General features: G+C 45.7%; 1 protein-coding gene across 1 annotated transcript; it reads right to left on the minus strand.

Annotated features, from left to right (window-relative positions):
* Nucleotides 1-2,152: 2,152 nt before the first annotated feature.
* ITIH6 (inter-alpha-trypsin inhibitor heavy chain family member 6) lies at nt 2,153-26,061 on the minus strand. Its single transcript, XM_064573582.1, is given in 19 exon segments — nt 2,153-2,515; nt 2,517-2,648; nt 2,651-2,967; nt 2,970-3,411; nt 3,413-3,600; nt 3,603-3,770; nt 3,773-3,962; nt 3,965-4,397; nt 4,399-4,423; nt 5,290-5,461; nt 11,292-11,321; nt 11,323-11,379; nt 11,381-11,413; nt 16,619-16,939; nt 18,925-19,174; nt 20,224-20,334; nt 25,155-25,201; nt 25,203-25,310; nt 26,047-26,061. Coding segments are annotated over 19 exon segments (3,402 nt in total).
* Nucleotides 26,062-27,889: the final 1,828 nt, after the last annotated feature.

Raw genomic sequence — 27,889 nt, forward strand, 5'->3', positions numbered from 1 at the left:
CGTTTTTGCCACTGGATCTCTGAGTATATAAGTTTGTGCTCCAGTTCCACTCTTAGTGTGCTCCTCTGCATGTGCCCATGTCCTTGGGTCTTTGCTACCAAGTCTTGGTGTGTGCAGCATCTCTGTTTCTATGCTTTGGTAGATCTGTGGCCCTGTGTCTCTGTTTTCTCCTCTCATCCCCTATCCCGTGTCTGTAAGTCATCATGTCAGCATGTCTCTGTGCTTGTACTTGCCTGCCTTCTCTCCAGGAGCAGCGCAGTGCCCTCCAAGTCTATTCCAGCCAAGCCCATGTGCCCATGTCCTTGGGTCTTTGCCTAACCTGCTTACACCAAGCCCCACACCCTTGTGCTCTGATGGGACTGTCCTTCTCAGTCAAGCTTGCTCCAGTCCCAGTGCAGAGGGCCCAAGCCTAGCACAAGACACATGGTCTTGGACCATGGTGTTGACCTATGTCTCCCTGGTTACCTCTGTGTCCCTGTGTCTCTATGTATCACTGTGTTTCTTGTCTCCTCTGCTTCTGTGTCTGGGTCTTTGTGAATATCTCTGTCTGTCTGTCTACTCTCTCTCTCTCTCTCACTTGCTCACTTTCTCTCTTTTTAAGGTTTTATTTTTTTTAATCGTTCAAACAAAATTTTATTTTTTTTCTTTTTGAATTTTTATTTAAATTCTAGTTAGTTAGCATGCAGTGCAGTATTGGTTTCAGGAATAGAATTTAGTGATTCATCACTTACATACAACACCCAGTATTATTTTTAAGTAATCTCTACATCCCAACATGGGGCTCGAACTCACAACCCCGAGATCAAGTGTCACATGCTCTACTGACTGAACCAGGCCAGGAGCCCCAGAAAAAGTAATAAAGTGACTGAGGGAATTACAGATATTGGATGAAGTCTGGGGCAGTTGGGGAGAGGGTGGGAAGGACATCTGAGCTGAGATCTAAGGTGTGATCTGAATTTGAGTGGCAATGCAAGAGATGAAGATGGTAGACAGGGGGCAGGGCAGGGCAGGACAGAGCGATTATCAAACAGAGGGAACAGCTTGAGAGAGGTCCCTGAGTGGAGATGGGGTTGAGGCAGGGCCCATTAGTGAATAGAGAGGAGGCCAGGGGGGCTAGAGTTCAGAGAGTGAGTGGGAGAAAGTGAGGTCAGAGGGGTATGGGATAGAGGGCAGATCACACAGGGCCTTGTAGGCTATAAAGAGAACTTTGGACTTCATTCCTAGTGTGATGGGAAACCCTTGAGGGGACCTAAGTAAGAAAGGGACATGAAGTAATCTTTGTTTTTAAATGATCCTTTTGCTGCTGGGGAAGAATGGCAAAAAAAAAAAAAAAAAAAAAAAATCTCCCGAGAGAGGAAGCAGGGAGACCAGTGAGGAGACTGGAACAGTTTTCTAAGGTAGACACGATGGTAATCTGCCCTAAGATAGTGACAGTTGGGGTGGTGAGAAGTGGGTGCATTTGGCAAATATGTCAGAGGTAACATTGCCAAGAACTGAAGATGGATGGGATATTGGTGAGTGGTGAAGGAGAGGGGCATGCCAAGGATCTCATGCCCAAATTTGAATCCCTGTGACTTACTGCCACCAACAACTGGTTCTAATCCTGCCCTATAAGGTCTCCCAGGAAATGTCACTCTTCTTAGGAAGACAGAACAATGGAGTGGTGGAGCACATTCAGTCTATGACCAAATTAATGTAGGTCCAGATCTCTTCCTAGTTGTGTGACATGGAATAAGTTACTTCAGTTCTCTGTACTTCAGTTTCCCCCCCATGAGTAAAATGCAGATTTCAACAGGTTGTGTGTGTGTGTGTGTGTGTGTGTGTGTGTTAAATGAGGGACTAAAAGTACAAAATGTAGACGAGTACCTGCACATAGGAAGGACTAAAAAAATGTTAACTGTTATTACTTCACAGTCTTTGGGCAACTTAAAGATAATAATTATCATCTTTTCCAATTTGTGTACCCCTCTCTGTTAGCAGGGCGGTTTACAGAGCACAAAAGAACTAATCAGACCTGCCTTACCCAGTGGTGCTTCCATTTAGAACCCTGTATCCCTACCCTGCTTGGGAAGCATGAACAATTCTCTTGTCCAACATAGCAAATGTCAAAACCACAGCTTGACCAGATTGTTTCTCTTTAGCCTTCCCAGTCTTAACATCCCTCCTCTAATTCTGTGCTTATGTACTGAGGCCCAGAGAGGTTAAGTAGCTGATTCAAAGTCTCAAAGCAAGCAATCAGGCAACTGTCATCACTAGAATCTGCAGAAGACTTGTACGCTCCCAATCCCTGGAGCTCTCCATTCATACCTCCCCCACATGGCTTGACCTCTTGCCCATGGCACTCACCATCTTCATCAGGAGTGAGGAAGGTATAGAAAGCTGGTGGATTCAAGGACTCCATGATCATGGACTCCACCATTGACTCAGACAGCAGCTCTAGCTCCTCAGGGAGATGGAGTAGGCTGACTGCCTCAGGGAGGGTGCCAGATGGCAGCAAGTCTGGCAGGTTTGGGGGGGCTGCCTTCTGGCATAGGCCTGGAGCTGCTGGGTAGGCTCATTGTTGGGACTTCTGACACAGATAGTCCCAGAATTTGCCTGGTACTTTGGGGCCCCAGCAGCAGGTCATGCTGATGCCAGAGCTTTCTTGGGGCAGCCGAGAGGGCTAGGTGGAGCCAAAGGTAATAGGGAGGGCTTCTCCAAGGACAGAGCTGGTCATGGTGCTGCTGGGACTTGCGGGACTTGAGGTTGTGCTTGTGAATGTGCTTGGATCCCGAGGAGGTGGGGGCATAGGTCTGGCAGGTCTGGGGGGTAATGGGGTTTTGGGTTTATTGGGGACTGGGGTCTTAGGTTTGGAAAATGATAAGCTTGGGTCATTTTGGGGAGGTAGGGTACTAGATTTAAGAGGTGATGGGATTATCTTAGGGGCCTAAGGTAAGAGGATCCTGGGGTTAGGGTGTGACAGATTGGGGTCTTGTGAGCAGGAACATTTGGTTTAGTGTGTGGTAGGTATTTGAGGATCTGAAGTGTGGAGACTCCAGGCTTGGGCTGTGGCAAGCTTTTGGGTGACTGTGACGTGAGTACCCCAGGTTGAGAGTGTGATAGAACATCCAGTTTGGGTTGTGATGGAGCCCCAGGTTTGGAGGGCAGTGGAATAACATGTTTCATAATGCCAGCTTTGGGCTGGGATAGGGTGCCAGGATTCAGAGGTGGGACTTGTGTCTTGGAACTCATGGGTAATAGGGTACCAGGATTCTGGTGTGATGGTGCACTGGGCTTCATAAGCAACGGGGCACCAGAGTTTGAGGGCCCAAAGGCAGCAGTTTTTATTCTGAGAGTTGGCTGAACCAAAGTGCCAGAATCCTGTTGTGCTGGATTTGGGGGCTTTGGGTGTGCTGGGGTGGATAGGGTACTTAGTGCTCTGACCCAGTGGCTCCAACTCCTTGGAACTGGGCATAATTTCTGTAGAGGCAGGAGTCGTTGAGGATAAATAGGACCTTGGTTTCACAAGCCTTGATTTGGGAGACACCTTGGGTACCAAGGCTGACTGGGCTGTGCCTGTCCCTAGGCCATGCCTGCTGGTGGATGAGGGCATAATGGTGCTGGTCCAGCTGCAGTGGAAGTCTGTATCCTGGCCTTCCCACTTGCCTCCTTGGGCTGCACCATGACCAGTGAAGTCAGAGGTGTGACAAAGTTGTATTCAAGGGACAGGTTGAGGACTTTGGTGGCCAGCAGGTGGAGAGTGGTGGTGTCACGGGCTCGGAAGCATCCCTCAGCAACTCTTCAATAGTGATGTAGGCCCAGAAGCAGCAGGTGAAGTGGGCTACATTGTAGGCTGGCTCCCCTGGGACACCAAAGTTCTTCTGGCTGCTGTTGGTGGCCACCTCACTGTGGCAGGCCACAAGAAGATGACCCTAGGGGCCACGGGCTGCCAGGTGGATGCCCAGTTCCTGCTTGCCTGCCTGCCTGCCTGCACTTGTCCTGCCACCACCAGTTCTGAGCCCCCAGAATAACTGGGGGAAAAGGCCCAAGGGGAGGCCCCAACCAAGCCGCCCAGGCAGTCCAGATGCACATCTGCCAGCAGAGGCATGGAGAGGCCCTCCTCATAGAGGTCCTCCAGCTGTAGGGGTGCATCAGTGCCCTCATACATGCACTGGGCTGCTCCCTGGTTCTCCAGGGGCAGGTGACACAGCAATGGGAAGTCAGCCTCATCCCCAGAGGCCAAACTGAAAAGGGACACCCTGTTGCCCAGCACCTGACAGATGTTGGAGAGGGTCACCCTGGGGGTCATCACACTGGCTGTGGGCTCCCCATCTGTCAGGAAGATGATGAGAGGAATCCTCCCCTTATTGGGGCCCCGTCCAGTCTCCTGATTGCTGTGGTTTAGCACTGCTATGGTTTAGCAGAGCTGGGTGAACGTTGGTCCCTAATTGGGAAGCTGACTGTGAGACCATCTTTTCTAGTTATTTCTATCCCCATTGCAGACACTCTGGGCACCTCACCAACCTCTCAGGCTCAGTCATTTCTCCTCATCTTTGCTCAGACTGTTTCTGCTGCTTATCCTTCCTAACTCCCCCACCCCCACACAGGCTCCCTGAGATCTGACAGTGGGGCCCACATGTCCTTGGCTTTTATCATTCCCTTCCTCAGACTATGATTTGCCTGTTTCCTGGGGGGATATCTTAATTCTCTAGTCAGACAGGCAGCTCCCCAACGATAGCAACCCCACCTCCAGGCTACAGGGGAAGAAAGGGCTGAGTTGACAGGAGGTGGTGGGTGGGGGAGACTTGAGTACTTTTCTGAGAGACGATTGATCAAAAGCCAGAATCAGGACGGTAGCTTGACCAAATGCTTGGAAATAAGTATGTAGATTACTGATTTTAAAAAGTTTTGGCAAATTCTTCTGAGTATATGCTTTAAAGAAACTCAGGGCCAAAGAAGAATGTGCCCTAAAATACATAGTGCTATGTTCTTTCTACTAGGAAAAGGGACCCAGAAGGATGAAGGGATGTATTTGGATAAAATATAATAGTGATATTTCAGGTATTGTGAGAGGTGAGGTGGATGGGGGAATGAAGGGAGCATTTCAAGAATTCCCCACATCTGGGGCACCTGGCTGGCTCAGGCGGTAGAGCACGTGACTCTTAATCTTAGGGTCATGAGTTTGAGCCCCACGTTGGGTGTGGAGCCTACCTAAAACAGAAAAAATAAATAAATAATAAATAAAAAATAAAAAGGAATTCCCCACATTACCATAGCCCATCCATTTGAGTGCGTAGGTCTAACACTCACAACCATCAGCTTCCCTGTGACCCAGGTAGTCCTTGGTGCTGTGGATATTCTGGATGGTAGCCTGGATGGAGCCTCCAGCTTTCTAGACACTAACCGAGTCAGAAAAGGTGATGATGTTGAAGTGGTCGTTGACCCGCAGGTCACTCAGGATCACATTCGTGGCCTTTTCAGTCTGTGGGATATGGATGAAGTGAAGGAGATGGACCAAGGCTGGAGGTCTTGCTCAAGACTGAAAGGTTATGTCTATACAAGGTACTAAGGCCTAAGTGTTGTATGGTTTTAAGACTCTCTGACTCTGGCACTCTGGAAGTCTAGAATTCTCAGGGGAAAATGCTATAGGCCCCTATGGATCTAAGCCTAGAACTACACTGTCCAATGGTAACTACTAGCCACATGTAGCTACTTAAATGTAAGTTAGTTAAAATTAACGAAAAAAAATGTTAAATGCTATTTCTTTACTTTCAGTAGCCACATTTCAAGTGTCCAATAACCACACGAGAGTTATTGCAGAACAGTGGCTACTGTATGGGACACCTCAGAACTTTAGAACATTTCTATCATCAAGATAGTTCTATTAGACAGTAGTGGTCTAGAAGGTTCAAGCTCTATGCATTCAGGGTACTAGAATCCTGTGTGTTCCATGGTTCCTGGACCCCATGACCCAGGATTCAGTGATTCCAGGACCCTAAAGCTTAAGAGCTTTATGATTCTAGGTCTTTATAACTTCTTTTCAGTGACTTTGGCATGCTTTGGTTCTGCCCTATGTAATCTGTTCTTTTACCTCACCTTCCATTTCTTCCAGGCGGATCTTCTCACCAGCCCCCAGATAACCCAGATTCCATTTTTTTTTTTTCTCCACAACTTTGCTCTTGTTGAGCCCTTTGGATAACAGACCTTCCCACTTCCCCTTTACTTATCCGTATCTTCACTGCTCCTTCTCTGGGCAGCCCTTCCTTGATTGCTTACTTTGACCCATGCCCCTTGTACCCAGATATTCCCTGTGCCAGATGGTTTGCTGACTGTCATACGTAGAATATTTTCATTTTCCACAGAGATGTTGAGCCCTCTGAGAACACGGCTTCAAATGCTTCTTCCTATTGGCTCCCTTCTCCATGGCAATACCTAGCATAGGGCTGGGCACATAGGAGGTTCAGGGAATACGGAATGTAGGTCCTAGAATTAGGTACCACTTATGGGGCACTTTTTATGTTCCAGGCACTGTGCCAAATGCTTAGATGCGTCAGCTCATTTAATCGTCATAGCAACACAATGAAAAAGGTACTGATACTATACCCATTTTATCAGTGACAACACTGAGGCTCAGAGAGTTGGAGTGACTTGCTCAGGGTCACACAACTAGTCACCAATGAACCAGGGACTCAAATCCATATTCTGGAGGTGTTAAACATTATGCCTTCAAAATTTTATATTGTTACAGATTTCGGAGACCACAAGGAATACCACTTGTGGCCCACCTTTCTCTACACCTTAAACTGATAGAAGATGCCTTGAATGCTTTCAAGTGGATCAGAGTCTTTCCTGCCACAGGATGAGCTCAGGTCACACATTCTGGAATAGGGAGCTGAGGTCTTGCTCAAGACTGAAAGGTTATTTCTATACGAGGTACTAAGGCCTAAGTGTTGTATGGTTTTAAGGATTTAGCCATTCATTCTTGTTTTCATTCAGAGGACTGCAACCTAGAGCATGATGGCCCTTCCCGAGAATCTCCTGTTAACCAGAGACAAATTATGTTTTTAGAAGTATGTTGTTTAATCTATTGAGATTTTCCAGCTATCTTTCTGTTATTGATTTCTAGTTTAATTCCGCTTGGTGTGAGAGCATATATTTATTGTATGATTTATATTCTTCTAAATTTGTTAAGGCGTGTTTTATGGCCCACAATGGAGTCTACCTTGGCAAATGTTCTATGTGAGCTTGAGACGGTTGTGTATTGTGCTGTTGTTGGATGAGGTATTGTGTAGATGTCAATTAGATCCAACTGATTGATGGTGCTGTTCAGTTAAACTAAGTCCTTACTGATTTTGTGCCTGCTGGATCTGTCCATTTGTGACAGAAGGGAGCTGAAGTCTCTAACTATATAACAGTGGTTTCAGCTTTTTCTCCTTGCAGTTTCTATCAGTGTTTGCCTCATGTCTTTTGATGTTCTACTGTTAGGTGCATTACACATTAAGGATTGTCATGTCTTCTTGGAGAGCCATTATATAATTATAGTTATATAAGATTTCTTTTTCAGTCTGAAAGCAGTCCTTGTGTATTAACTGGCCAAATTGCAGAAATAGTGATGCTAGATACCTTAGTTTATCCTTCTAATAAGCTGTTGATCTGGTCTTCCCTATTGCCAGCATCTGCACCTTCCACAAAATGGGTGATCTTTTTCTTCATTCCACCTCATGGAGAAGATAATTTGAAGGGCCACTGGAAGTCTTTTGTTTCTTTGAAACACTTTACAGTAATATAGATCTTGTGAATCAGATCCTCCATGCGAACGATGCCATATCTACCAAGAGATCGAGCAGTGTGTTATATCTGTCAGGGAAATTTGCTTTTTGTTCCTTTATACAATGCATCTCTTTATCCCTGATAATTTACATGCTCTAAAGTTTACTTTGTCTGAAATTAGTATAGCTGCTCCAGCTTTTTTATTAGTGTTCAGCATGGTATCTTTTATTTTTTTCCATACCATTACTTTTAATCTGTCTGTGTCTTTATATTTAAAATGGGTTTCTTATAGACAACACATCGTTGGGTCTGGTTTTTTTGTTTGTTTGTTTTTGTTAGGTTCTGTTTGGTTTTAATCAACACTGATAGTCTCTGTCTTCTAATAGGTGTGTTTAGACCATTCACAGTTAAAGTGATTACTGTTATAGATAGAATAATATTTGCCATGTTTTTAACCCTTTTCTATTTGCTGCCCTTGTTTTTCTTTTCTTTTCCTTCCTCCTTTTTTTTTTTTGTCTTCTATTCTTTTTCTGTCTTCTGTGGTTTTAATTGAATGTTTTATATGATCCCATTTTCTCTTGTCCTTTAGCAGAGCCATTATGGTTTTAATTTTTTTTTCTTAGTGGTTTCCCTAGAATGTGCAATATGCTTTCACAACTAATCCAAGTCCACTTTCAAAAAACACTATAGCTTCATGTGTAGTACAAGTACCTCATGACAGAATATTCCCAATTCATCCCTCCTGTCTCTTATATAACATTGCTGTCATTAGTTTCAATTATCAATAAGCTGTAGTCACTGAACACATTATTTCTGTTATTATTTTGAACAGTTTTTGTTAGAACAATTAATTCAAAAAGAAAAGAGTTTATCTTACCTGAATTCATTCCTTCCCTAACACTCTTTCTTTCTTTATGTAGACCCAAATATCTGAACTACACCATTTCCCTTCTCTCTGAAAACTTCTTTTCACATTTACCTGTGCAAGGCAGGTCTACCGGCAACGATTCCCTCAATTTTTGTTTGGCTAATAGTCTTTCTATCTCTTTCACGTTGGAAAGACAATTTTGCTGTATACAGAATTCTAGGCTGGTAGTTTTTGGGTTTTGTTGTTTGTTTGCTTTGTTTTGTTGTTCTTCAACACGTTAAATATTTCAGTTCACTCTTTTTGTTGTTGTTGTTGCATGCTTTCTCAAGAGAAGTCTAAGGTAATTCTTATTCTTTTTTTTTTAAAGATTTTATTCCTTTATTCATAAGAGACAGACAGAGAGAGAGAGGCAGAGGGAGAAGCAGGCTCCCCGCTGAGCAGGGAGCCCGATGTGGGACTCGATCCCAGGACCCTGGGATCATGACCTGAGCCGAAGGCAGACACTTAACCATCTGAGCCACCCAGGCACCCCGGTAATTTTTATTCTTCTTCCTGTATAAGGAAGGTGGGGATATTCTCCATGGGCTTTTTTTTTTTTTTTTAGAACTTTTTCTTTGATTTTCTGCAGTTTGAATAGGATATGCCTATGTGTAGATTTTTTTGGTATTTATCCTGCATGGTGTTCTCTGAGCTTCCCAGACCTGTGGTTTAGTGACTGTCATTTATTTTGGAAAATCTGTACCCAGTATTCCTTCAAGTATTTCTTCTGTTTTTTTTTTTTTTTTTAAGATTTTATTTATTTATATGAGAGAGAGAGCACATGAGAGGGGGGAGGGTCAGAGGGAGAAGCAGACTCCCTGCCGAGCAGGGAGCCCGATGCGGGACTCGATCCAGGGACTCCAGGATCATGACCTGAGCTGAAGGCAGTCGCTTAAACAACTGAGCCACCCAGGCGCCCCCAAGTATTTCTTCTGTTATTTTCTTTCTTCTCCTTCTGGTGTTCCCATTACACATATGTGTTGCACTTTTGTAATTGTACACAGTTCTTAGATATTCTCTTTTGTCTTATTTTGTTTTACGTTCTTTTTTCTCTTTGCTTTTCAGTTTGGGAAGTTCCTATTAACACATCCTCAAGCTTATTGACTTATTCTTTGTCCATGTTCAGTCTCCTAATGAGCCCACACCGAAGGCATTTTTCATTCCTGTTACAGTGTTTTATATTTCTAGCATTTACTTTTGTTTTTCTCAGGGTATCCATCTCTGTTTGCATTACCTGTCTGTTCTTGCATGTTATCCACTTTTCCCATTAGGGCCCTTAGCATATTAGTCATGGCCATTTTAAATTCCAGGTCTAATAATTTCTCTGCCATATCAGTGCGGTTCTGATGGTTGATTCATCTTTTTGGACTGTGTTTTTTTTCATTTTAGCATGGCTTGTAAGTTTTTGGTGAAAGCAGACATGATGTGTCACGTAAAAAGACCTGAGGTAAATAGGTCTTTAGTGGTAGATTCTATGTTTATCTGGCTAGGAATTAGGTTGTGCTTGCTAGTTGTTACAGTTGCATGTGTCAGAGGCAAACATTTCTTTTAGGGTCCTTGTTTTTGACTCCTCTATTGTCTTGGGTTTCTCGGGATATTCTTTCCTAAAGAGTCTAGGCTTCCAGCTCTGTCAGCTGTAATCTCCTGTTGTTATACAGGAATGCAGTGCATGTGGTGATACTGTGTGGGGGAAGGAGAAGCATTTCATAGTTCTATGCTCAGGTCTCAGTCTTTTAGGGCACCTATGCCCCTGAACTATGACCTCCACAAGTGCTCCTCAGCTTCTTCCTGACCTCAGTTGAGATGGAAAGGCTAGAAAAGCTTGGAGTTGGGTATATCCTTTCCCCTACACATAAGACTACAAAAGACAGCTCTCAATATTTCCCTTCCCCCAGTTTGGTTACACCCTGGTAAAATACAAGTCAGTAGCCTTAGGTCCCATGGGCTCTATGGTTCAGAACTTCAAGGCACATAGACTGTACTGCTCCAGGTCACTTGAATTTTATAATTCTAGAGTCCCAGAGTATGGGAGTTCAAAATACTGCTTCCAAAACTTTATGGATTCAGGCTCTAAACTCAAAATCTCTTTGGCCTATGGCTGCACTATTCCGTTCTAAGGGTGCTCTGGTAGAAGGGCTACAATATTTAAATCTAGATGGACCCAGGACTCTGTAGTTTCTAAGCACTACAGTGCCAGGGCACCATATTTTTCTGGCTTTGAAGTAAAATAAACAAACCAGGACAAAACAAACCTGTGGCCTCTGGAAGGTTCAGAGTCTAAATTGACTATGATCTTCTTCTTATTTGTTGACTCAGGTTTTATGACACCAGAGTTCTCCAGCTTAAAGGTTCTATGACTCTGGGCCCCTTGGCGATCTGAAGTTTTGTGCTTAAGGGTCTTGATGGTTATAGCCCCATTGTCCAATGTTTCAACGTTCCCAGTATTCTGTGGTTTCGGGTCTACATGGCTCCTGGTGTGCAAGGTTACCAGGACCCTAAGGTAGGCCTCGGCCTAAAAGATCCGAGGGTGAAGGGAGGTAGAGTCCCTGGTCCCAGGGGACCACTGTTCCCATACTCTCTGCTTTCTGAGCCTTCTAAAACAAGAGCTATGAAAGGTCTGCTGGGTCCTCGTTACCTGCTTCATCGTGGTGCCAAACTTGGAGCCAGCCGCTCATGTCAATAACGAATACCACGTTTTTCTTGACAGGTGGGAGGGCTCTGGGGGGCAAAGTAATGAATAAAATAGCCCTCGTAAAACTGGACAAAAAGAAGTGAAACCAACAAGAACTGTGAAAGGCAGTCTAACTCAGGTCCCCTCTTGTTCTCCGACATAACACCCTGCTTTTTTCCTCCCTAGGCCTTCCCTCTGTTTCTAGTTAAATTAAGCATCTGTGCAGTTGTTTGTTTCAATGTCCATCTCCTCCACCAGAACTGTGTCTCTGCTGTTCAGGCTGTCAGCCCAGGGCCTGCCCCAGAGCTGTGGAGTGAATGAGACTGGCTTGTGGCCCAAGGCTCCAAGGATCAGGATCTCTGTAATATGTGAGTTCCTGTCCATGAGAGCTGACTTGCACAGTCTTGAGGGCCCCTGGGGACAGTTTGCCTGGGCTCCAGGAACTGTAAGTATTGTTTTAACCTCCCTCTATAGAGTGAGCCAGGGGCCCAGCTCCATTGCTGCCAGGGGCTGGGAGTTTGCAGGGCTTCCCTCTCCTCCTTAAACCTCCTTTCTGCTGTTGCTGGGCAGAGTAAGCAGGGAAGGAGGGAGCAGAGGCTGAGTGAGCTGTTTGTTCAGAGGGGATTGGTTAGACCAGGTGCAGATGCCTTGGCCTGCCACGGATGTGATTGGCTGCTGACCCCCTTCCCCCACTCCATCTCCCCTCTGCAGAGCCTGGGAGCTGGAACAGCTAAGGGAAGTGGAGGGGGGAGCTGGGAAGGCCCCCAGGACCAGTGTCAGCTCAGCCTAGGGAAGTATGGGCTTGCTGAGGGTCTGTGCTGCTCAGTAGCCTGAAGTAAGCCCTGCCTTGGGACAGCCAGCTTTATTCTCCTCTCTGCCATTCAGGAGCTCTCTGAATGGCAAGGCTGGCCACACTATCTCCTCCTCTCTCACTCAGGGGGAAAGGAGGATAAGGGAGGACATCTTGCTCTTGCCCTCCACTCCAGCCTTTGAATTAATTCACAAGTGCATATGAGGGCTCTGTCTCCACTTTCTCCTGGCACTCTACAGCAGTTCTCAAAGGCCTGGGTCATCCATCCTGCAACTGCCCAGGCCCAAGGCAGAGCCCAGCTGCCCTCCTATTCCTCCCATAACCTGGGCAGGTGAGAGTTTCCAGAAAAATCACATTCTTATCTCCTCATGGTGGCCTCACACCTCACATCTTAGAAGCCAGAGGCATGACCCAGGTCACCAACCTCTCACGCTCCCCTCAGCTGCCATGCCACCTCACTTGGCAGGAAATGTTTCCTTTCCTTCCTAATGAAGAAAATTAAAGGCACCACGCCATGTCCCTTGGACTGCCCACCCCATCCTTGCACAGGGTTCACACACCCATACACCTCTTCCTCTATTAAGGACCAGACAGTCCTGTCCTGGACCCCATGCACTCCCAGCCTCCAGCACCTCCTCCACCAGTCAGACCCTTCTCTCCAACCTGCCCCACACATGCTACTGGGTCTTCTTTAGGATGCGGGAAGTGTTGTGTCTTTTCCATCCACTAAGACAGTCCCCATTGATCCCAATCCCATCAAAACTTCAAACCATCTCCTCTCCTCCCTGCAGCATGCCAAGGTAATGAAATCATCACCTACAGTGGTCTGCCCACCTCCAGCTTATTCCTCTCCACACCACAGACTGGCTTCAGCCCCCACCACACACTGACTCTTCCCTCACTAAAGGCAACAATAACTAGTTGGTTTCCAAACTCAATGGGTATATATTTTTTTATATATTTTTATTTATTTGTTTGAGAGAGAGAATGAGAGAGAGAGAGCATGAGAGGGGGGAGGGTCAGAGGGAGAAGCAGGCTCCCTGCTGAGCAGGGAGCCCGATGTGGGACTCGATCCGGGGACTCCAGGATCATGACCTGAGCCAAAGGCAGTTGCTTAACCAACTGAGCCACCCAGGCGTCCCTCAATGGGTGTATTTTGATTCTTATTGAACTGCAGCTCCCTGATGTATTTCACAATTGGCGATCACTTTGGGTCCCAAGAAGAATCTTCTGTCCTGGGAATCAGAGATGGCAAACTCTCCTTATTCTCCTACCAGATTTCTGGCCCATTTGATTCAGCCTCTTACTTGAGCTCCATTTTCTCCCCCTGTCCCTTAAGCAGTCCTTCCTGATTTTTTTTTTTTTTTCAGTCGTGGCATGCAAAGAAAATGATTATGCTTGTGTAGCACAATGGAGGGAAATGGTGGGGATATAGAGCTCTGAGCAGACTGTTGTCAGCTGGTGGGGCTGGATACCCAGAGAGCTGAGGAGATCAATGGCTGCTGGACTGGGAAGCTGTGCCTTAGCAATTACCATCCTGGATCTGCTCTTCTGGCTCAACACATTCTCCCTGGGTCACTTCCCTAGCTTTCGTATTTTCAGTCCCTGAATCTCCACGATGACCCAATACCTCTTTCTCCAATCCAATGCTCTCCGCTCTTTCCCCTCCACAACTGCATACCTGATCACCGTTGGACCCATTCCCTTGGATGTCTGAAGATGCCTCCAATGTATTTTGCCCAAACAATAAATTCATGTATTTCCTCCATCCTGCCCTTGTGTGCCTTTGTCATTTACAGACCCTATCATCCACATGGTCACTCCAGATACAAACCTTGGCGTCACCCTTGAATCTTCCTGTGCCCCTCACTCCCCACATCCAACCAGCCACCAATTCCTTCTGGTTTAATCTGCTGGATATATCTCAGGCCCACCCTTCCTCTCCATCCCAAACTAACAAAACCCAGATTCAAGACTTCTTTCTCTTTGGTTCTGCTGCTTCTATTGTGGCCCCTCCCATCCATGCATCTTTGCAGCAGCTGCTCAGTCGGGTCTTTCTAAACTCAAACCCCATAATGTCATTCCCTCTCATGGCTCCCTTGTCACCTCCAAGACATATTCCATGCTCCTTATCATGCCCCTGCAGCACTCGTAGCCTTCGGTCTCACCTCTTACCATTTCTTGTGCCTCAAATCAATGCTCCAGGAACTCCAACCTACTTGAGGCTCCCTAAACACCCCTGGGTATTTCCAGCCTTTATTCCCTGTATCAGGCAGCCCCCAGTTGGCTAGAATGCCTTTCCCTTTCCACAGCCCTTCTCCCAACTTGGTACACGGTCTTGTATTCCTTAACCCAGGTCGGTCTTTACTTCGGCCAGGGAGCCCTGCCTGACCACCTTCTTCCCTCATGATGGCATCCATCCCAGCTTGTGTTGTCACTGGAAGAGCACTTCTCATCTTGTGTGTGTGTGTGTGTGTGTGTGTGTGTCTGTTTCACCCAGAGACAGTGAATAGGATCTGTGTGTGATGCACTTCAGGGTTCCCAGCACCAGCCAGCAGTGGGCATGAAGCAGATTAGGTACATAGGGAGTCCCAGCTGAGTGAATGAAGGGGTGAATGTGCTGGACTTTGAAAGATGGGCATACTCAAGCAGGAATGGGAGGTCAATTGAGGGATTCTTGGTAGGGGATGCAGGAGTCAGGGCACACAGTAAATGGGAGTATCTGTCTTGCTATTTAGTGCCTAATTACATCTGTTCTAATTATATTTCTGCTCCAGGCAATGGTCAAAAAGGTAAAGAATAGGAAGCAAATACCTCAATTTACACATCCACATGATAGAACACCAGGTTAAGGCACCTGCTGCCACCTACTGGCAGGGTACCCTCAGCTCCTATTCTGAGAGGGAGAATTATTTTATTCCCCCTACACAACAGGCTGTACCATACCTCTGTGCTTCTGCACATACTGTCCCCCACTCTCTCTGCATGCTATTCCCTTCACACTATCGACCCAGGCAGAGGTAGAGTCTATTCATATTTTCCCAGGCTAATTTAAAGGCCAACTCCTTTAGGAAGGCTTTCCTGGAACCCTCCTCAGTGGTATCTGCACATAACCCATTACAGATTTATACGCAGCATTTAGAACTGTTTATGACTGCCGAAGCTCTATGTATCCAGCTGCTTAGGGACCGGGATGTTCCAAAGGAAGACTAGGGGTTGTGTCCACCTCATTTCTGAGATCCCAGAGTCAATGAGGACAGGACTGGGCTAGAGTAGCTCTGCTTGGTGGCGATGTATCCACGTATGAATGAATGAGTAAATATGTGCATGGGAAGAGGTGTTACCAAAGCACTATATTAGCCCAGAGCAGAGAGAGGAATTGTCCGTGGGCTGGGGTCATCAGAGAGGTGGCACTTGAGCAAGGTCTTCAAGGATGAGGACCAGTGGAGAAAAGAGGGAGAAGACATTCCCAGGGCAAGCAGATAGTATGAGCAAATGCTCAGACACAAATGAGTGGCAAATTCAGGTGTTTTTGAAGAAAGGCATGTGGTGTGGTGTTGTACAGTATGGTGTGGTGTGGTGTGGTGTGGTGTGGTGTGGTGTGGTGTGGTGTGGGGCAGCCAGAGGGTGGTTTGTGTGCTGCAGGTGGTGAGAGGTATGGCAGGAAAGGAAGGCTGGCACCAGACGTCTCAGGCTGCTATGCAATCGTTGTTGTCAAGCCAAGGGTCTTGGATCCATGCTCTAACCCTCTGGCAGAGCATGGGATCTCTGTATACTCTTCACGAATGTGTGAGCTCAGAATTAAGGGCTCCCTGTTTAGGCCGATGGCTCAGGTGAGGCAAAAAGAATTTTTCAAACTTAGAGACGGCAAGAAAGTGTGAGGGAACATGAGAGCATCAGAGCTGCAGAAAGTGTGAGAGCCCCATGAGTGTGAGAGACCAATTACAGGCCAATGGTTCACTTTCCAAAAGGACTGGTTAAGAGTGGGCTATAGCTTGATTCAAGTAGGAATGGATACACTTCAGGGTGCCTGGGTGGCTTGGTGGGTTAAGCATCTGCCTTCGGCTCAGGTCATGATCCCAGGGTCCTGGGATGGAGCCCTGTGTGGGGCTCCCTCCTCGGTGGGGAGTCTGCTTCTCCTTCTGCTTCTCCCTCTGCCCCTCCCCCTCCCCCTGCCCCTGCTCCTGCGTGCTCTCTCTCTCTCACTCAAATAAATAGAATCTTAAAAAAAAAAAAAAAAGAATAGGTTCATTTGGAGTTTTATTCAATTTATACAGTTCCAGGTCTCTAACACTTAGAGGAAGCACATGTGTCTCCTATGGTGTGAAGTCATGTGTCCCTATACTACATTCTGTCCGTGTTCACTTGTCCTCACTGATCTCTAGGGAAAACCAGATGAGCAACTTGCAGAAGCCAGATTACTGGCCAGGCCTGTCTGACTTCAGAGCCCATACTCTTTCCATTCCCCTGGCTCCCTCACCTGCACGTCTCCAGTGATGCCCTCCATGACTACATCGTACTGGACCACAAAGTGGGCCAAGATGCCTGAGCTGGAGAAGGCAGACTGGTCTTGCAGTGTGGGGCAGAAGGTGATTCAGACACAGGTCTCTCCCCTCTCAATCCTGGTGGATGGGGGCAAGTCAGCCTCACCTGTATGGGTGGGGAGGGTTGAGATGGGTGGCATGGAAGGCTCACCAAGCAGAAATCCAGGAAAGGGGACATCAAAAGGGGCAATATCTGAGCATGGGGAAAAGCAAACCCTGCACCACCTGCTGCTCCTCCTGCTTACAACACCCTTCCACTTGCCCCAGTGCTATAATCCTCTCCTAATCCCACAACTAGCTCCTCCTGCTCTGCCTCTTCCTGCAAGGCCCGGGCTGACAGACCCAGCCCTCCCCACAGCTCCCAGGCTCTGGAAGTCTGACCCTCACCCGCAACACCGCCCTGGCTCACGTGCCCTCCATCCCTGGGCCCAGTCTCTGGAGGAGTGTCATGTCCCCAGGTAGACCAGGGACCTGCGTCTCCTCCCACAGAGGCTGTGGGGTGTGTGCTGTGGAGAGAGACAAACACGGAAACAGGGCCTAGGTCCCCTCCCATGCCCCTTACTGCTGTGGGAAATTGCAGCCTAGCAAGGTTCTCCTCTGGGATAGACTTTTATGTGTTTTCTTCCCCCTCTGCCTTCTGACTCTCAGAATCACGTGTGTGAATAAGGCTTTTAGCGCCTCATGAAATCACAGATGATTTTCTGGTCCCGGATGTTTGCCGAGCCAGCCACAAGATCAACTCTTCTGGAATTCCAGCGCAAGACAAATGTCCATTTAGACATGTCTCTGTGCCTCCTTTTTTCCAGAAAATGGAACCTTGGGAATTCCGCTTCCCCCCTCCTTCCTGCTACATACAGCTGCCAGGAAGCTTAGGGGCAAACTGAGCCCCCATACTCTCTGAGGCGCCTGCTTACATACATTCCCTTGGCTTCCTTCCTTTGAGAGGTCTTTGTTCTGTTTTTTTTTTCCCCACAGGATTGGCTCTACCCTCTGTTTTAACCTTTAAGGAGAAGGGGGAGGGAGCTGCCATTTATAGCTTAGGGCTTAAGAGTGCAGCCTGCAAGGACTCAGATGCTGCCTGTGGGCCCTTGGACAAGTTATTCACACTCTCTAAGCCTCAGTCTCCTCATCCATAGCACGGGAATGATAACAGCTCTTATTTCATAGACAGTGATTGTGGGGATTAAATGAGACCATTTATGTAAAGCATTTGGAACCGTACTTGGTTCTTAGTAAGTGCTCAAACAATTACAGTTATCATCACATCTTCATGAGACTCTGCACCAGTGATTTGTAAGAAGGAATTTTCTCAAATCCTCACAATGGTCCTGGGCTATAGATGGCATCTCCCCATTGTACTGGCGGGAAAAGCGAAGCAGAGCAATTGAGTGATTTGCCTGGGTCCCACCTTAGGAGAAGGTCAAAGCTGGGATTGGAACCCAGGTCTGTGTGGCTGTCTCTCTCCTTTATGTATGTATACCACCCTGCGTCTCTGGGCCAGCAGGCTGAAATGAGGCAAAGCCTCCAAGCTAAACAGCTTGGTGAGGGTGGCCACATGGCATAAGTGGTTTCTCTGTGCCTGTCCGTTCATCTCTCAGAGGAGGTGGGTAGGCCAGCTCAGTTGTTCTCCCATCTGGCTGGTATCAAATTCACCTGCAAATGGGTTAAAAACATAGATTCCTGGGCCCCTCCCCAACCTACTGAAGCAGAATCCAGAAGGGTGGGGTCCAGTAATCTGTATTTCTAACAGCTCACATAGTGATTCTGATGTAGCCAGTCTGGCCTTCAAACATCTGCAGATGAAATTTAAAGCGAGGCTGGCAGCCAGGACAGCTCTCTGGCCTACAGAGCCTGAGATGGTATCCTCAAGGGCAGCCTGCAATTCACACTGTCTTCCCGTTGCCCTCTGCAAGGTTTGCTTATGTCGGCTTCTGCAACTTCAGTATTTATCACTACCTGATTTTATGGAGCCCAACAATCACCCCGTACTGCAAATTTTATTTTTTCATAAGAGAAATCACAATTTGGAAAGTTATTGGACTTGTTAATTTCACACAGCTTGCAAGGGTCAGACCAAGTTTATAACACAAGTATTTTGAAGTCCAAACATTACCCCTTCTCATTTGAATGCAGAGGGATCTTGGCAGTAAGGTTAGGGCAGAAGTGGTACTAAAAGGAATCCCAAGTGCAGTTTCCCATTTAGGGAAGGCCAATATGATGGTTGACACATAGTGCTGCCGACATTCTTCTGTGGGTGTTGGTACAGGCGGCTGGCCCTCAAAGACGGTATATGAACATAGCCAATGCCCATTCTTTCTGACACTGTGACCTCTACACTCAGCCTTGTGACGAATTGGCCAAGCCTCAGGCTAACCACCACCAGGTACTGGCCCTGGTGCCACTGCAGCAGCCCCTGATAGACCAGGGGAAAATTCACTTCTGTACCTGCTGCCAGGCTAGTAGAGATTCCGAACTTCTCTGATATCCAGTCTCTGGACATGAAAGGGAGGAGGGTGGAAAGGGGTTGGGATCTCATAAGGGGGAAGAAAATGGATAGATGATCTAGTTCTGCCCATGCCCACCCTGGCCCCAGCAGATCTGACCAGGCTTCCAGTTCAACTAAGCCCCTTACCCATAGTTTGTCATCTGCTCATTAATCTCTCTCCCTCATTCACACTCCTAAATATTGTGCCTGAGAAATTGATCCACAGACAGCTTACACATAAGGAAACTCTGTGGGTGAAAATCTAAATGTAGGATAGAACAATAAATGGCTAATGTTTTGTTTTATGAAAATTGTTTTCCATTTACACACAATGCCTCTTTCCCATCAAATAGCCCCTCACACCCATCCTCTCCCCATGCTTTAGAGTAAACTTATTTATATGTCATTAATTCCTCCGTGTGCAGTAGCCAAACCTAAAGTTTATGTTTGATGAAACTCTTTGGAAGCTGGGAGGAAACACTGAGGGAAGAATGTACATTTCTGCCAGTAGAATGGAACTCAGTTAGGAAACAGGATTCAATTTAGAAAAATCTTACTTGAATATAACCTTACTAGAAGGTGCCAGTTCTTTTTTTTTTTTTTTAAGATTTTATTTATTTGACAGAGAGCGAGAGATGGTGAGAGCAGGAACACAAGCAGGGGGAGTGGGAGAGGAAGAAGCAGGCTTCCCGCCGAGCAGGGAGCCTGATGTGAAGCTCCATCCCAGGACCCTGGGATCATGACCTGAGCTGAAGGCAGATGCTTAATGACTGAGCCACCCAGGTGCCCCAGAAGGTGCCAGTTCTTAAATAAGCCACATCCTGCTAGGAGGAGGAAAGTGGAAATGGGGATGTAAACTCCTATTTAGTGAACACCTACTTTCTTACAAGTTTGGATATTAATTAACTTACATCATCTTCATGTAATCTTATGAGGTAGAGGTCATTATCTCCATCTTACAGAGGTAGGAACTGAGGCCCTGGGAAAACATGTGTAAGTTTCTGATCACACAGCTAAGATGAAATTGGTCACATTTCAGACTGGATGAAGCCTTACCTGATGCCTACATGAGCAACTGTCTTTCCCTGCTGATGGGCTTTCTCATAGATTTTCTTTGCCTGGTGCTTCTCTTTGACTTCTGCAACGTAGACTTTATTGTTGATGGTCCTTACAGAGGAGGAATGAGAGAGACAGAAACAGAAAAAGGAAAAAAAAGAGGTGGTTAACAACATAGAGAGAAGGATACAAACAAAAAAGTTGGAAGAAGAGAAAGATGGGGGATGGGGAGAGAGAAAGAGCAAAATAGTACTATAGAACCAGAGTGAGAAAAGGAACAAGAGAAGAGAGGGGAGGCCAGGTAGATAAAATCAGGTGAAGCAGTTATCATTATCTCCATTTGTCAGGTGGGGAAATGGAGATCACACAGTTGGCATATGGTGGACCTGGTGTTGGGACTTTTACATTTCTCAAAGTGTTGAATGAATTCCATGTTTTGGCACATAAGGCTTTGGGACACAACTGAACATTTTTATTGTAATTGTTATGTGTCTACTGTAATAAGTATTAAAATATAACTAACGCATTGAATCCATGAACTCACAGATATTGCTGCTTAGGATAAGACTAATTTAGGCAATCTTAAAAAATGTATCTATTTTTAAAAAACTATATTAAGTAAATAATATGGTGGGTGGTACATGTGGTAAAAATTGTGAAAGCAAAATGCAAATCCCTGCAAAGGCATCTGGCCTGACTAGGGAGGGGGCCTTGACCTTAGAGAACTCAGAGACTAATGGGATACTAAATCAGACTGCTTACCATCAATTTTTTCCATTGCTCTAAGGAAGCTAATAGAGTGTAAATTTCAAAGAAGGGAGGGAGCACTTTTTTCCCAGGCCTTTAGGAAAGGGTCCTAGAGGAGGTGGCCTTAGTGCTAGGCCTGAAAAACAGGGAGACATTGGATATACGTTCTTCACTGACCATTCCTTTTTAGTCTCTTTTGTTGGCTCTTTCTCTTCCTGGCCTCTAAGTCTTTGGGACACTCCAAGACTCTGTTCTCAACCTCCCCTTCCCCTCCTCTGTTCTTTCTACAGTCACTCTCTAGGTGAAGTCATCTACCCTCATGGCTCTAAATTAAATATCATTTATATGCAGATGACTCCCAAATCTGTATCTCTCTTGTTTACCTGTCCCAAGAACTCCAGAGGTACATATCTAATTGCTTAGTTGACATTTCCACTAGAATGTCCAATAGATACCTAAAGCTTAATATAACCCAAACTTAGTTCCTGGTATCGCCCTCACCTCCACAATCTACTCCTCCCCAGTCTTCCTTATCTCAGGAAATAGTTGTTTGGCTGAAAAATTTTAGAGTCATGCCTGACTCCCCTCTTCCTCTCACACTCCACATCTAATCCATCAGGGAATTTTGGCTCTATCTTTAGATACATCCACAATCTGACTACTTCTTACCACTCCCACAATTACTACCCAAGTCCAAACTACCAACATCTCTTGCTTGGACAAATGACCTATTAACTGGCTTCCCTCTTTAAAGCTTTGCCTCTTTATTATCTGTTCTCTTCACAGTAGTCAGAAAGATCATTTAATCCTAAATGAGGCCATGTCCCTTCTTCACTCAAAACTCTCTGTGACTGTCTTAACTCAGAGTAAAAGCCAAAGTTCTCACCAAGGGCCCCATGGCCCTTTACAGTCTGGCTCACTGTTACCTCTTTAACCCCATATCCTCCTAATCTTTCCCTCATTTATTCTGCTCCATCCACACTGCCCTCATTGCTGTTTCTTGAATTTGTTCAGCATACACCTGTCTCAGAGCTTCTACAATGACTGTTCCCTTAGTCTGGAACACTCTTCCTCTAGATTTTTGCAAGTCTTACACCCTATCTTCTTTCAGGTCTTTGTTCAAATGTCATTTCCTCAGAAAGATATCTTTGATTACTCTAAAAGAGCACCTTCCTATTCACTCTGTATCTCCCTTGCTCTATTTTCTGTTTCTTTGTAACACTTCTCATCCACAAACTGACATATACTTCCATGTTTAATTTTTCCTTGTCTGTCTTCTCCAGTGGACTGTGAGCTCCTTTAGGGTGGGGATTTTGTCTGTCTCATTTGCCGCTGTATACATAGTGCATGGAATATGGCCTAGCACACAGCAGGCACTCAACAATTATTTGTAGAATGGCCATTCTGGATAGACAGCACAAAAACACAGACTGTATTTCAAGGAACAGCAAGTATTTAGTTAGAGCAGAGGTACAGGTAAAGAAGGTATGGAGGGAAGTTTGGAGTGGTTGGGTAGGCCTAGAGAATAAAGGGATTTGAATACCAGAATAAAGGAGCTCATATGGCAGTGAAGTCTTTTGCTATGGAGAATAAGGAGTCAGGGATAAATCCTGAAAAGGGAAGGGATGGGTCAGAGCTGTCCTTTAAGGAGTGGTAGATAATTCAGTGTCCTAGAGAATATTAGTGCAGTTCTGTAAAAGGCAGAAACAACAGTCTCCATTTTCATATGGAGAAACTGAGGCACAGATATGGGGGGGGTGGAGGTGGGGGTGAAGTTATTTGACCAAAGCAGTGTCTGCCAGGAACACTTGAGGAGGATATGCAGCTTGCAGAAGAGACCACTCAGGCAGGAAGTGTTTCTAGGCAGCTGAAACGGACTATGGCTGCACTAGTGTGGGGGTGCGCTGAGCTGGCACTGCCCCAAGGTCTCCTGGGAGGTGTGGGGGTGGAGGGTGGAGCTGGTCTGGCAGCAGCACACTGGGGCCTCTGTGTATGTGCTGCCTCCAGCAAGCATACTTTCCACAGAGTCTGCCCAAGAACATTTCCTCCAGCCTACTTTGCTTAATTAAAAAAAAAAAATTCTTTTGGTGTTTTTTTTTTCCTATTGAAGCAAAAAACCAAATTCTGCCCCACTACTTGGCCCTTGCATCATTTGACCAGCAACCTCTCTGGTTAGCGCTCATACTACAAATCCATACTAACTTGTTTGCCTTTGATCCTCCCTCCTTTCCCTGGTTTCTCACATGCAATGATTCTGGTCCCTTCAAATCTTACCTATATAGAAAATCATGGTTCTAGGAAGCCCTCTTTAATCACTTCAGCACTTCTCCCCCTGAACTCCCTGGCCAGGAACACACATCTCACCTCCTCCAAACTTCCCTCTCCCTAGGGGAGTGCCATCTGCCCATCAAAGCCAGGAGGTTCCAGATGACAAAGCCCAGGGCTGTTGTTGAGACTTGCCAGTTGTTTACAGTACAAGGACCCCCTCTGGTGAAGGAGGTCAGAGCAAAGACTGAAACTGCCTGTGCTGGCCTTACTCAACTGCTAAATCCGAGTCCTCTCCCCAAAGCCAGGGAGGGCCTTTTCTAGTTCACAATAAGGTGTTATATGGGCTAATGAGGCCCCACTTAGCTCCCCTTGACCTGCTCCTTCTCCCATTTTTATCATCGCAAAGAAGGCATTGTCATCTACCAGGTCAGACAAGGTGAAATCAGGTTGGCATCTCTATATTACTTACTTTTCACATACATCAAGTTGTTTCTCCCTCTTTATGGTCTCTAATCCCACCACCACTGCACTGCTCCAGCCCTCAGCATCCCTCAGGTTCCTTACTGAGCTCTCTGTTTCCCAGTTGGCCCCTCCAGCCCACCTCCATTTCATTATTGTCATTCCTTGCCATGCTTAAAACCTTGCCATGTCTCCTCATTTTGGGCCACAGTTATTTCTTTGTTTTTTAAAGATTTGTTTATTTATTTGAGAGAGAAAAAGAGAGCATGAGTTGGAGGGGCAGAGGGAGAGGGAGAGAGAATCTCAAGCAGACTCCCTGCTGAGGCTGGGAGCTTGGTCTCAGGAGCCTGAGATCATGAGCCAAATCAAGAGAAGGACGCTTAACCAACTGTGCCACCTAGGTTCCCTGGGCCATAGTTATTTCTAAAGTGAGGTGCACATGCTCCAGGGGGTGCTGGAGATAAATCATGAGGGAATGGGAAAGATTACCACTCTACTTATAGGGTTTTTTTCCCTCATCCTTTGTTTATATTTTTGCATATGCTTCATACTATACCTAATATAGTTGCTCAGTAGTATATTTATATAATTTATAAGTTAATAAATATACATATTTGGAGATTACCTGATCAAATTTTTTCTGATGGGTGTGCAAACACATAAGATGGTTTGGGACACTACCAAGTAAGGGCCAGGAACTTCATCTGGCATTGGCAGCCTTCTACTACCTAGTCTTTCCTTACATCTCCAATCTCATTTCAGACCATTCTCTACTCCTGGTTGTGCCCTACACTCCAATGACATTGAAATTCCCCAGCCCTGCCCTCTCCTTGCTCACCTGGTGAATATCTCATATTTCAAGCCTCAATTTATGTGTCATCTCTGTAAGGCTTTCTCTGCCTGCCTGGGGGTGGGGGAACTAACCACTGTCTCCTGGTAGACCTCACCATTCCCATCATCCTGCATTCACATTTCTCTTTTTTCCCAACATATTATTAAAACTATCTGCTTCCTTTTTCCTGTCCCCCATTAGATTGTGAACTCTTTGGGAGCTGGGACTGTGTGTAATTTATCTTCCTCTTTCCATAGTGCCCAGCACAGTGCAAGTCACACAGTCGGCATCAGGAAATGTTTGCTAAAAAAATAATCAAGCTAACATTATCAGGGACTTACGTCCCTGGCACTGATTTTAGCAGACACTTTCACATATGTAAACTAATTTAATCCTTCCAAGTGGGTCCTAATTTTATCCCCATTTTACAGATGTGTAAAATGAGACCCTGAGAAGTGAAGTGACTTGTCCTGAGTCCCAAAAGTGGCAGAGCCAGGATTCAAACTCAAGAAGTCTGATCTCAGAATGCATGCTCTTTATCACCATGCTCTGCTGAAAAATGGACAAAAGAATGAAAAAGTGTTCACACAAATGAATAAAACAGTAAGTTTGGAAGCAAACATATATAGTGAAATTGGAGATAAAGGCAAGGTGAGGCAGATGCAGGTCAAAAAATGGCTTTATGGGCCTCAGCTTGTGACTTGGACAGGACAGAGATGATCAAGGTGTGAGCACAATGAGAAGCCACAGTAGAATGTATGCAATAGCTTGTCACCAACAGCTGAGAGAGAAGACAGGGAGGTGGGTTAAGTAGACTCTACCTTGGGCCTACATGTGCTTGGAAACATGTACTTGGGAACCCAGAACTCCTGAACAGACCACAGGGTACAGGTGGAGAAACTGAAGACCAGAGAGGGAAAACAGCCTCTGTAATCCATTTCATAAATCTGCTTAATATTCTGTGAGCTTTATCAAGTCTCAGAACCAGATTTTCAGAAGATCACAAATTAAGGGACCTCTGGACAAGTGTTCCAACACAAGTGTTTCAACACTTTAACTCCTCATTTTGGTATTTGGACCACCAGCACATGAATCTCCTAGAGATCTTGTTAAAATGTAGATTCTGATTCAGCAAGTCTGGGGTGGGGCCTGTGATTCTGCTTTTTCTGAAAAGCTCCCAGGTGATGCTGATGCTGCTAGTACATGGATTTTACTTTGAGTAGCAAGGCTTTAGAGTATAATAGAGTGGCTGTCATTCATTAAGCCCTACTCTATGCAAAGCACTGTGATAAACATATATATTTTCTTCCTCTTTAGGATCTCAGGTGTAAAAAATTGCATCTGATAAGTGCCATCATGCACTGAAAGCACGATAACCATCTGGCACCCATGATCTTATTTAATTCTCGAATTGACTCTCTGAACTAGATACTACTCTTGTCCACATTTTGCCAATGTGTTAACTGGGCCTAGAGACTGAGGTCACATACAAGTAAGATATTGATCTTCTTCCTCACCTTTCCTGAAGCCATGATCCCTCCATTTACCCACATATAACATACATCTAGTTCATTCTCAGTGTCAGGCAGTGGGAAATGAAGGCATTTGGGATTAGATGGACCTAGGTTCAAATTTTGGTTCTGCCACTTCCTAACTATGTCTTAACCACCGAGTCTCTGTTTCCTTCTCTGTGTGATGTGGCTAATAATAGAGCTTAGCTCACGAGGACACTGTGAGGACTAAATGAAATAGTAACTCTAAAATCTCTGGTGCAGCACCTGACATATGCTCAGTAATAATAACTCTTTTCTCTGGCCCTAGCTTCTGAGTTGTAGGACTGAGAAAACAGACCCAATAACTTTCCCTTATTCCCCTCCAAAGTGCTAATTTTCTCAAAAATCCCAGAGCTTTGTTCCCTCATCCCAGAACTGACTTTTGAGCTGATCCCCAAATTCTTGGTCTTTTACACCTCCAGGTATTCCTTCTCTTGAGAGAGAGGAACTATCCTGAAGGGTGGGGAAGGCTCTGAATGTGGCACTGAGGCCCATACAATCCAGGATTGTCCAAAAGCTGGAGTTGGCATCTTGCCTGGAGAGGGGCCAGTTCCATGCCTCCCTTTTTCCCCTCACCCAGCTGTAGATGAATAAAAGCTAAACATACTAGAGTGCTGGGTCTGTCTGTTTGCTATGTTGGCTCAAGGTGGAGTTTTTCTTTCCTATAAACATCCAGAGGAGCCCAGAAACTGAGGCCAGAGAAAGGTCACTTAACACTGATCATCTTAAAAAGGTTGCAGATATGAGAGAGGGGTTGGTGGGGCAAGGCCCCAATCCTGGTCCCTTCTGGCACTGACTTTAACTTTGAGACAAGAAAGACTTACTTTGGGTCCCATAACCAATTAGAGGTTCCACAGACATGAGACTTACAATCTTCAGAATAGTCAGAGGCCAAGACAGGCTAGGGCAGGAGTGAGAATATAACATAGTGGTTCAAAATAGAACTAGTAGATTCAGATCATCTGGGTTTGAATCTCAGTTCTGTATGTAACATTGAGCTAATAATATTAATAATTAATATTTAATAATATTAAGTTAACCACTCTGTAGCCTCTGTTTCTTCCTATATAATGAGGATATTAATAACACCTACTTCATAAGGTTGAGGTAGAGTTGTAATAAAGATTAAGTGACACTGTACTTTTGGAATGCTTGGAACAGGGTTAGCATTCAGTAAACATTAGCTGCTAGGACTAGAGTGAGATGAGGCTGGACTGAGATGAAAAGTATGGGAAGCTCCCTGTCCCTCTGGAGACCTAGGTGGAGGAAGGTTGGGGAGAGGCTGAGTTGATGGGCATCAGTCAGTATGTGGGAACCTGGAGATGCTCTGGACTGTGTCTGCAGGTACAGTGGAAGATGAGAGTCAGGAGATGAGGTGAGAAAAAGATTACCTGAAGGTCTGCACATGGGATATCAGCATCAGTCAGAACCCCTATCTCCCTGCGCTTTTCACCCACATAGAAAACATGCAGCTCCAGTACTTACCTTCAGGCAAAATCTCCAGCGTCATTTTACAACTCTGTAGGGAACATTCAGACTTGTCCTATGGCATTTGGTACCACAGAACAAAGCCTCCTCATCTTGGTATTTGGACCACTCATAGCCTGTCAGTTGCCACCTCCCCCAAGTTCACACAACGTTTCCTGTCAGAATTTCCTCATGGAGGAGAGCCCTATTTAGAAAACAGCCCTGCTTGTACAACAACAGAGAAACCAGCTACCAGTCTTATCCCTTAACTAGAAATGGATAACCAAGAATCCTCAGGCAAATTGAAAGAAACTGCAGCATGAAAGAAAAAGAATAAAGT

This window comes from Mirounga angustirostris, unplaced genomic scaffold (assembly GCF_029215605.1).
Source record: "Mirounga angustirostris isolate CCGP_5_RB_7025 unplaced genomic scaffold, mMirAng1.0.hap1 SCAF_11, whole genome shotgun sequence".
NCBI classification, from domain to species: Eukaryota; Metazoa; Chordata; class Mammalia; order Carnivora; family Phocidae; genus Mirounga; species Mirounga angustirostris.